We start from the raw sequence: 11,617 nt of genomic DNA on the forward strand, positions 1-11,617 counted from the left end.
CCACAGTTTCCACCAATTTTAAAGAAACAGTTTAACTTTGCTGTAAAAACTGTTTTGCTAATATGGTTGTGCAAACCTGTGTGGATGGGGCTTAGAATGTTCAGCTGTTGTTGAGACCAAGCAATTATGTTAACAGCAAACATATTTTAATAACAATTTTTAAATCCTGTTTCCTAATATGGGAAAAATTGTCATACAGATGGTGCCAAAGTAACACAGGTTGTTTACAGTTTCTGTTATTAGGGAATCAGGAGGAACAAAAAAACCAAAAACAAAACAACAACATAAGAATGTAAAGAACAAGCCTCTCTCATTGAGTTCTTCATGCTATAGTTACAGTAACATGTAGATAGTCTAAGAACTGCCTATGTGGATCTTATAAAATGCACATTCTAAGATAATCAGCTCCATTTTTTATAGGCTAGTTGAATTACAGTACCTACACACTAATTGATCCTCCTCCGTGGAATTCCCCCAGGCAGTTACATGAGTGAGGTTCCTCTGTGCAAGGGCTCTGTGTAGGAGCATGTAGACACCCTATGTGGCAGAATGCCGAGAGGACTCCTCCATGGGATAGATCCTTCCATCCTCTTCCCTTCCTGGGAAAGAAAGGTGCATCAGGACCCACTGAAGCAGTCACTGTGGAGTGGCTGCAGACACATTTCATCGCTTCAGTGTGCAAGGAGATTTTTCTCTCTACCTCCGTCCAGTGCCTAGTACTTGGGCTGGCTATTTCAGCTACAGTATGGTCGTCCTCCAATATGATTAAACAGTTGGGTCTTACAATTTAGCCAGGAAAGAACTGTGTCCCTAAATTATGCTACAGCCGTCAACAGCTTTTGATTCCTTCCTCCCTAGTTCCCATCAAGGCCCTATGCGCCAAGCCCTGCTGCTCACACTCAGTATTTGGGATGTAAATTTGCATAAAACAGAAATCTCTAAAGGGTCCCCAAACCCTAAGGAATGGGCCTTTCCATTATAACATATATATTAGAGCAAATTTCTTTTAAAAGTTGAAAGAGCTATTTCAAATCTTGCATGATATTTGTTGTCTAGGATTGGGGCCTGATGCTCCGCTTTCTTGCATCTTGTTTGTCATTAACACTTTTGTAAAGCGGCTGTATAATGTCACCAGATCAGAATGGTAGTGTTTTACACCCGCTTTGTACAGGCATAATCATTACAAAAGGTGCCAGGCACCTCAGAATCAGGCCCTTTGATGCCTATGTTTTAAAATTTCTTTTGATTTAGAATAAATGAAAAGCATCATATGCAAACTCTGTAGGCCCTGCCAGTTATTTAAAATTACAATACCAAAATGCAATACAATCAAGGTTAACGATACTCTTATCTCTCTGAAAAGTAGAGATTCGTTAGCTGTTAGGTAACAGCATATTATAGCAAATACAGCAGATTTGTTTAACACTTTATAACAAGACTCTACAATAAATCATATATACACACACCTCTCAAGAGTTTTGCTCCCAGTATGTATTCTGATTTTGTACTATGTGGTGCAGTGATTATGATCTTCTTTTGTCTTTGTCTCCATCTAAAGCACAAAACTGTGCATTTAGAAATCTTTAAAACGATACAGCACCAATTAATAGTTCATGCAAAATATTCAGGTTGATATAGTGTACACTTGTAAACTAGACACAGTTACTTTTTAAACAGGTCAGTCTTATGGTTTCAGAGCTCCTAGCTTTGGGGACATCGGCTCAGGCCTTTATCTGTGACTGCATTAGGCACAGCTTCCAATTAGCTTGGGAATCTCCTGAACCCACCTAGAAATTTTGACCTAAACAGAGGAAATATATTTCCAGGAACAAAGCTGACATGAGAGTGTGTATTACCAGATTAGCACAAATTGTTCTGTTTGCTGACTGTATCTTCTGAATTTGACTTGATTCACAACATATTTTAAAGTATGGGAATCTACTGAAAATTAATTATTGCCTGGTAAAAAACGACAAATGAAATTTTGAATAGGATATAGTAGATCTATAAGTCACTCTTGTAATGTTGTTCCCTTTTTGTTTGCAGAGGTGTTGTCAGCCCTTGTTAGTGTATTGCTGGTATATATCCTAATGGTGGTGTTCTTATATGAAGCTGTTCAAAGAACTATCCATATGGACTATGAAATTAATGGAGATATAATGCTCATTACAGCAGCTGTTGGCGTTGCAGTAAACTTGATGTAAGCTTTGTTTCCCTACATTGATATTCCTTGTATACCTTTACAAAATACAATATAGAGATGAATTCATTCACAGTCTGTAATATTTATTTTTATTGAATCAGTCTCAATCAGTTGGGAATTGTATTTGTATGCTAGCGTGGTTTGTTGGGTCTCTTCATGCTCCCAAAATGAGACATGCAGTAGTAATGAATGTAATATTTTTCTCCATCCTTTGGTCAAAATATTTATAAAATCGCTTCACTCTTATTCCTTTTCCTTTCATTTTCAGAATGGGATTTCTACTGAATCAGTCAGGTCACCTTCATTCCCATTCACACTCCCAAGTACCTGCATCAAACACTCCTAACACAGCCCACGGGCATAGCCATGGACACAGCAGCCTTGCAGTGAGAGCAGCATTTGTACATGCCCTGGGGGACTTGGTACAGAGTATTGGTGTGCTTGTAGCTGCATACATCATACGTTTCAAGGTAGGACGTTGCTAGTCTTTTGCAACTGTGGACATTTCTTATGTTAATTCCTATACTAGATTAAAGGACCTTTTTTTTTTTAATAAGATACAGAAATATTCAGTGTTAGTTGTTGTTTTTTAGTAATATAAATTCATCTGAAATGAGTAAAGATTAGACCGCTACCGTGCACATATTTTCTAAATCTAAATATTCTTCAACAGAATATAAAATAAAGAGAGAGGTAAAAGTGGCTGAATCTTACTGGACCAAGTCTTTTTTGAATCTTTACAAGAAGCCTATTTCCTTACAAACTCTTAATCTGTACCTTGCAGCCAGAATACAAGATTGCTGACCCTATATGTACTTACATATTCTCAATACTTGTGGTTTTTACAACAGTCCGAATCATACGGGACACAGGAGTTATTATACTGGAAGGTAAGCTCTGTATGAATTCTGTGATACTCTTATTTAATTTTACATGTCAGCTAGCAGTGAAAGTTACATTTTGTGGTAATGGCTAATTCTTTGTTATTTCTCTGTTGTACAAAATGTTCACTAAGTATATTTAAATCATATTGAATAAGTGATCACAGACATCATGGTCCAGATTCTTGGATGGGTTACAACCCTTTTACATGGCACCACAAGCAGAACCTGGCCACAGAGCCAACTTATCCAGCCATCAGAGGATTGCCCCAGTGTAGGGGGATTATTAGTGTCATAATGGCCCCTATGCCTTCCCTGCTGCTATATAAGGGGCATGGCTGTGGCGTCCCTTTGCCCCACTTTTGTTTCAGCCATTGGGGTCACTGGGAGCTGGTATAACTTAGAGCAATCTTCAGGCTACTTTAACTTATGCCAAATTGCTAGGTGCCTGCCTGGCACACAGCTTGCCCAGAATTTGGAAGGCAAAAGTGAAATTTACAGCACCCATTCATGCTCCCCCCTCCAACCCCAATCCTGTACTATATGCTTCTCTGCCATAGCCAAGCATCTGACTCCACATTTTACTTTAACTTGAAAATTAAATGCTTACAAAACACAAAGAGACAAACGTGGATCAAAAAGCTCTACACACAGGCTGTGTCTACACTAACCCTTTCCCCCCTCAAATTTCCCACCATGGTTATTGCACCATTGGTGCAGTTCTACTGGTGGTAGCAACAGTGGAAGCACAGGTGTAGATTGGTCATTGCTTTTTAACTATTATGTCTTCTTAGCCTGTGCGGAGCAGATCTAGACAACATGGTGGTTAAAATGCCAGCAGCCTCCAGTGCATTGTTTTAACTAGCAGTCTGACTGTTACTACCCCTAGTGGAAATGCAGCTATGGTATCAATGAGGGAAATATTAGGGAGAAAGGGTAATGCAAACATGGCCGTACAGTTGCTGGGTATCTGACACTCTGCTTTGTTGAATTATGGTTCAAGTCAAAAACTCTGAACAGGGCCTCACCAATCTTGATTGTCAAAATGTTTTTTCTTGCTAAATAAATAAATAAAATAAAATAAAATAAAAGGTTCATCGAGAGGGCACAAACAGTGAATGGTGCCTACAATTAAGACGTCTCAATTAGTTCCAGGTTAGTGGTGTTGAGATTTAGCCAAATAAAATAGATAAGACAACTAACGTATATCAGATTTTACATTTGAATTCTAGTTGTTTGCGTAGGCTGCCTGACTGTGATGAATATATGTCTGAATTAACTATATTATTATAAGTGATGAAAGGTTCTTTTTAGATCTCATGTACTTTTGGGAACTTTTTGCACTCCGTTTTAGCAACTCCAAAAAGGTAGATATGAATGTGTATTGGTTTGTTCTGTCAGAGACCATTGCTAAACATCAAAGTCTGTGGGGCTGGGTAGGTTTTCAAAATACATTTAAACTAAGCCACACTGTTAAAGTGGGAATATTAAATGTAACACATATGTGATTACCTAATATTATCAGCTAGATTCTATTTTTTAATATAGATACTGGAACAGAGATTGGCAACCCTTGGCACGCAGCCAGTCAGGGTAAGCCCCTGGCGGGCCGGGCAGGTTTGTTTACCTGCTGCGTCCGCAGGTTCGGCTGATCGCGGCTCCCACTGGCCATGGTTCGCCGTTCCAGGCCAGTGGGGGCTGCAGGAAGCCGTGGCCAGCAAATCCCTCACCTGCAGCCCCTTCCTGCAGCCCCCATTGGCCTGGGACGGTGAACCGCGGCCAGTGGGAGCCACGATTGGCCGAACCTGCGGACAAACTGTCCCGGCCCGCCAGGGGCTTACCCTGACGGGCCGCATGCCAAAGGTTGCCGATCCCTGTACTGGAACAAACTAGTTATTTAAGTTGCGACAAGACACCAGTTCCAGAGAGAATTCATATAGGCATCCTGAAGGAGCTTAAGAATGAAGTGGCTGCATTGCTAAATATATATAATTAATATCAGCTACTGTACCATAAGACTGGAGGGTAGCTATATTGTACGTATATTTTAAAAAGGTGCTAGGGATGGTTATGGGCATTATTTTAATACTAAGAAGATTATTGGTTGGAAAAATATAAAAATAGCATTAGAAAAATAGAGTTTTAACCATCTACAGTAGATAAACATGGTAGGGACAAAACTACGTCTTGTATAAAAGAAAATCATGTTTCTCGAACATAGATTTTTTTTGAGATCGTCAAGAAAATAGTGGATTACTTCTGCATATTGATGGGTTCTCAATTAATTATAACTCTTGAATTGAAAGACAGAGGAGTCAATGGAAATAGATAAATGAAAACATTGCTCAATCCTTGTTATCCTATTTCTAAAAAGAGAGCAGAAATAGAAAAGGTTCAGAGAAGAGGAACAAAAATGAGTGAGATCCATGAAAAAGCTGGTCACACTTTATATTAAGCTTCCATTTATAGTTTATGAAGTATTAATACTTGATTAATAGATGTTTTACTAAATGGTTAAATTGGTTGTTATAAAGTCCAACAGATCAAAAGGGTTTTTGTAATCATGTCTTATAATCATCTATAACACCTTCTAATGATGTGCTTAAAGCCATCTATAACATATACTCCTCATGTCTGTAAGATGTAGAGCTGGTTAAATTTCCCAGTGGCAAATGTAGTTTTTGTCAAAATTGAAAGCTTTCATGAGAAATTGTTCATTCTGGCAGTTTTTACAATTTTCTAGTTGTGAGAATCATTGAAGAATTTGTTTCAAGTTGATGTTTTGAAATGAAGCAATGCTTTTTCTTTCAAAATGTGAATTTGAAATATTTTTTTCATTTTAAAGGGTTATTTGAATAGAAAGGTCGTCATTTCAAGAGGAAAAATGTTTCAACATGTTGAATCATTTTGATCAAAAATGCCAAAATTTTCATGTTGACATTTCCAGTTTGAAATTTTTGGAATTGTTCATTCTATGTATTTTTTAAAAATATTTTGATTTTCCATTCTGATTCAGAACAGAAACAAAATTTTGAAATGTCGAGACTTTCCATGAGACAAAAATTCCAATTTCTGACTAGTTAACATGTTCATAGAATGTTAGTAATCATTTATTAACCTTTATAAATGATTTATAAATGGAATCTTAATATAAAGTGTGACCAAAAAGCTTCCATAGTAGGTTAAAAAGGTTAAGAGTATTTAGAAAGGCTATTAATATGTGGTATGTTGGATGTGTAAATTATTTAGTGACTGGTGTAGGAAGGTCATTTCTAGTTTTTTCCCCCATGACATGATGAAATTAAAAGGCAGCAAATTTCAAAAACTGATAAAAGGAAATACTTTTTATACAACATATAATTAACCTGTGAAACTCACTGTCTCAATAAGATCTTGTGGCAAAGAACACATTAGGATTTTAAAAAAAGGATTAGAAAGCTACATGAATAATATCTGCAGTTACATTAGCTAGAATAAATATTTATAAGTGATATCAATCCTCATGCTTCTAGATGTAAACATCCACCAACTTCTTGGGTTGGGAAGAAACTTTCCCCAGAGGCATATTATTGCATAATTGTCCACCATGAGGGGGTTTTCACACTTTCCTTGGAAGTATCTGGTACACAGCACTGTCACATGAAGAATTCAGAGAAGGTTGGGACAGTTACATGGAGAACATGCAGAGTAATGACAGTAAACACAAAAAATGAGTTTTGGAAGGGATGTGCTTCAAGATCTAAGCCAGTCTCTAGCTAGCAGGAGGTAGAATGAGAATCTCAGGGGTGACTGACTATTCCATAGATGCCTACCGTGGGGTTTCTTACATTTTCCTCTGAAGCATCTGGTCAAGGCAATTCTTGGAGACAGGATTCTGGACTGGATGGACCCGTGTCTGAGCCAATAGGGCAGTTCCTATGTTACTGGACTGGAAGGATTACTGTCCTGATTCAGTGTGGCAATTCCTATGTTCTTTGCCAATAATTTAGATACCGCTAGACACTTTAAATGTTACAAGAACTATTTGTTTGTCTTCTTGTGACCTGTCATACTATTTTACTTTGAAAGTCAGTGTGTGTATTAATTAGAAACAATTAATTTCCCCTCATTCTTATACTGTAGGGGTTCCAAAGCATTTGAATGTGGACCGCATTAAAGAAGACTTAATGAAAATTGAAGATGTTTATTCAATAGAAGATTTGAATGTTTGGTCTCTCACTGCAGGAAAAACTACTGCCATAGTCCACTTGCAATTAGGTAAGTAACTGCATAGTATACCTACAAGGATAAGCCTTAGCTGCAGAAAGAACTTTGACTCTGTCTTAATGCTTCTGATTAAACTGAGCTGTGATGTATGCATTTTGGGAACAAGGCTTTTAACTATCCTTTGCATAGAAAATCGCTTGCTTATAAAATACATAAAACTTCTCGTATCATGGGTATATTATAGAGAATTGTGCAAGAAAACTCATTGCTGAAAAGATCAGGGGCAAATACCATTTGATCAGATTCATTAAAAAGGAAAAAGTTGATGCTTTTGCACAGATTTTTTGCTGTCACAAAAAACACAGTTTTCCCACAATAGGCGGTAAACCAGACCTCTCTAGGGGCTTCATGCTACCCTCCCAAGTCTGACATTGCACCCAGGGAAAAAAATAGTGGGTGCTCAGCACCCACCAGCCATATCTGTTTGGCAGCACCTCCGATTAGCTGATTGGAGGGGCTGCCAAACAGCTGTTCGGTAGCTGGGGGAGGGGTTTGGGAGAGGGTGGAGAGCAGCAAGCAGGTGGGGGCCTCGGGGAAGAGGCAGAGCGGGGGGGGGGGCACAGGGGAGTGGGTGGAGCCTCGGGGCAGAACAGGGATGGAGCACCCCCAGGGAAAAGAAAAACTCAACACCGCGGCCTACGTGCAACACTGTTGTGAGCCTATGACCAGAAATTCAGTGCCTGGCCAGAACAGCCTGATGCTGGTACAGGTTTGCTAGGTCTCAGAGTGGCTGGTAAGACCGTGTGCTGTGCCTGTGTTTTTTCCAGTGGTGAGGTTGCAAGTGAAAGTCAACACCAGAGACAGAAGCTGCATTTTGTATCTTTGCTGGTCTGTTCTCTCCCCTTTTGTGTGTGTTTGTCTTGTTTTGTCTTTAGGAAACGGGTTCAGACTTTAACAACAACAGCAATGACTGCTCCAGCCCATCTCAACTAACTTCTTTTCCTCAAAAAGGAATGCTCTTACCCTCTTTGAAACTATCTTAAAGACTGTCAAACAAGGGACTTATTCCTTCTAAAAGCTTTATCCAGCTAAAGGGGAAGGGGACAAGGGATGTTGTTAAAATGAACAACTTACTTAATTTTTTACCTTTCAAATGCTTTAACTATTTTTCTTATTTTTGGTGTCTTTCATAAAAAAGTGTAAAGGATTTTTAAGGGTGAGTTTCCCATGATACTAAGCAGGCTGAGGTCTCTGTATACCAAACTGCGAAGCTTGTTTAAATCTGTTTAATGTTGGAAAGTGACTGGGCTATGTTAACACCATTACTCATTGGGCCCATATAGTCCAGCTAAATTAAAACAGCAGATATCTGTCCAATACAACACATGAGGGTTTATGTTTAGCAGCTATGTAAAATGTTCTATAATACAGCAGTAATGTATTTATCATATTAATCCCTTTTTGTATTGTCCATAGAAACCATAGACAAAAAATCTTGATCTTTTTTGCTGACTATCAGATTCTTATTTTTATCAGCGTTAAGGATCTGAGCGCAGGATCAGGGCCCAAGATCACACGATAATGGGGCAGTCATGCCAGCTGTAATGCATAGTGAAGCAGGTGGATTGTCAGATTTTTGAAGGATGACACGTATTGATAATTTTCTTCATTTTCCAGTTCCAGGTAGTTCACGTAAATGGGAGGAAGTTCAGTCCAAGGCCAGACACTTGCTGCTGAACACATTTGGAATGTATAAATGCTCTGTCCAGCTTCAAAGTTACAAGCACGAAGTAAACAAGACCTGTGCAAGTTGTCAGAGTTCCAGTGCCTAATTTCATACATTTTGGGAACTGCTGCCTTATTCTCTATCTTGTAGTCAAAGACTAAAGAGCAATAAATGAAAAACTAACATGATTGAATGGAATCCCTTATGTGTGGAGTTGTACCAGTATCTGATGCCAGAGGGAGAACTGGTACTGCAAAAAGTGCAGGAGGTTCCCTACAGAAAAATGTATTTGCTCTTTTTCGCTCTGACCAATTTACTGTCAGTTCGATATGATTTTCAGACAAAGATGTTTCCACAATATTGTTTACAGGTTGTGATATGGCTCTGCAGATACCTCATCAATTACACTTCAATATTGTCCTTTGTTAATTATGTACCCCTAATGTACCTGCGTTCCAAATGGAGCATAAAGAATTCAGTATTTGACTTTAAACTTTTTAAAAGTTGATTATGTCAGGGGTCCATAACACTTAAAGATCCCGAAAGTGGTTATACAGTATTTTTGTAATACAGTTTTTAATATATGAACTTGGAAGATGGTGCATACAGTGCTAGCTAAACCATTTGATAAACTGTCTTCAGAAAATTGCCAAATATAGAATTTACTGCATCCATACCAGAAATTTAGATTTAAAGCAGGCATTCAACAGTCCAAATCAAGAGGTCCTTACCCAGGCAAAATTTCCATTGTCTAATTAGAGACTTCAGAACTGGACCCAAAATGTTTTAAGTGATCAGTTATCTTTCATGTATTTTAGTACGGCATGTATACCTTAGAAGCACTTATTTATTTAATAAAGTTTTGACTCTTAAGATGATTTTATTATTAATGAAATTGAACGTGTAAAACATTTTAACTCGATTCAAAGGCCAATTAATTAGCATTCATTCTAATTAGAATTAATAAATGTGCTGTAGGAAACATTTTTCATGATTATTTTGCATTGTGAAAAGAAAATTATAGAAACTATGTTAACTATGAAGATACTGTCAGATAATCAGACATGCAACACAAATAGATATTCTAACAGGAAAGTAGGGAGGAGAGATTTCAGATATGTTCCCCAAACTTAGAATTTTAATAATCTGTTAATTTCATTTTTGCATTTCCTTTAGAGAAATACATTCTGTGCATGATATATGATGTCCAGGTTCCCATGGAACTGAGTCTCACAAGGTCTCTGTAAATCCTCTGCACTTTGACTTTATAGGGGGCAAATTTAAACTCAGTCTCTCTGATCTGCCTGTGGTTACAGCCACCAGGTATGCTCCTCACTAAAGGCCAGAAGAATATAGACTGCAAAAGCTGAAAAGAAAACCAGAATTTGGCCTCAGATCTCTGTTGCACTTTGATCTCTATCCAGAACTTCCACTGACATCAATAATAGTTCTGTGCATGTATCAGAAAAGATAACTTTTGCCCTACATTGACAGCTTTGCTGTTCAGCTGTAAATACCAAGGCAACCTACTGTTTTGAGACCTGCTACTGTTTTATATTTAATTTCATCAAACTGATTTGTAGCTGCAATTAGGACTAAAACATGGCTTGTTTGCTTTCTCTTGAGGTAGGGAATCAGATGATAAAATTTCTGAGATACTAATTAACAGCACAGTATTAGTTTGGACAAAGTGCACATAACACTGGATTATGTTTGTATTTCTTCCAGCAAAGAGGGGGAATGCGACACTACAGTATGCCAGCACCTTCAGCTCAGAGGTAGAGTACCAGTGTCTTTGGGAAGCTAATGCTTCAGTACATACAGTATATCACCAGTAAAGCCATATCACAGTTTATGAAAAATTGTGTATCCTTTCCATAGGAACTTTCTGAAAACCAGGTATTTTGCACATACTGGCTATTCAAGTAGGATTTTATGAAGTTGCGGTTTACAGTCAATGTAGTTAGAAGTTGGAGTATGATAAACTTGTATTGTATTTGGAGTTTTTTATTGTAATGATATACTATACATTTGTTTAACTGAAAAAAGCAAAATATGTTGCTTTACTGTGGGATTTATTAAATCAGTTATTAAACTACACATTGCTGTCTTATAAAATATTTATTCATACTGCTGGCTCTAGCCTATTTCTTTTGATTCCCCTTGCAATTATGTTTTGTAGTATTCCTTACATGAAGTCGTAGGTGAACTCAGTTTTGAGGTACTATATTTAGATCACTGGCTCACTTCCTTATACAGTGTCATCACCAGTCTTTTGTCTTCCACCATGTAGTGCTTATGCTTTTAAAAAAACACACATTAAAGGTGGTTCTGTTATCCACACTTTCTTTTAAGGACCTAGCAAGACCATTCTTGGAACACTGTGTTTAGTTCTGGGCCTCTTGTCAGCAGAGCAATATAGAAAAAAATGGAAGGAGCGACAGGGGATGTGGGAATGAGCGACAGGGGATGGATCACTTGATGATTACCTGTTCTGTTCATTCCCTCTGGGGCACCTGGCACTGGCCACTGTCAGAAGACAGGATACTGGGCTAGATGGACCTTTGGTCTGACCCAGCATGGCCATTCTTATGTTGTTAT

General features: G+C 38.1%; 1 protein-coding gene across 2 annotated transcripts in view; it reads left to right on the forward strand.

The window, feature by feature from the left end:
- Positions 1–11,146, forward strand: part of SLC30A4 (solute carrier family 30 member 4) — a 28,883-nt gene extending 17,737 nt beyond the window's left edge. For both annotated transcript variants that reach the window (XM_044978625.1, XM_044978624.1), the window contains exons 4-8: positions 2,047–2,200; positions 2,472–2,673; positions 2,988–3,093; positions 7,207–7,341; positions 8,968–11,146. In XM_044978625.1, the coding sequence (XP_044834560.1) occupies positions 2,047–2,200; positions 2,472–2,673; positions 2,988–3,093; positions 7,207–7,341; positions 8,968–9,122 (752 nt within the window). In that variant the 3' untranslated portion in view covers positions 9,123–11,146. The remainder of the gene's footprint in view (positions 1–2,046; positions 2,201–2,471; positions 2,674–2,987; positions 3,094–7,206; positions 7,342–8,967) is intronic.
- The last annotated feature ends 471 nt before the right edge of the window (positions 11,147–11,617 follow it).

The sequence above is a fragment of the Mauremys mutica genome, chromosome 11 (assembly GCF_020497125.1).
Source record: "Mauremys mutica isolate MM-2020 ecotype Southern chromosome 11, ASM2049712v1, whole genome shotgun sequence".
In the NCBI taxonomy this organism is placed as follows: Eukaryota; Metazoa; Chordata; order Testudines; family Geoemydidae; genus Mauremys; species Mauremys mutica.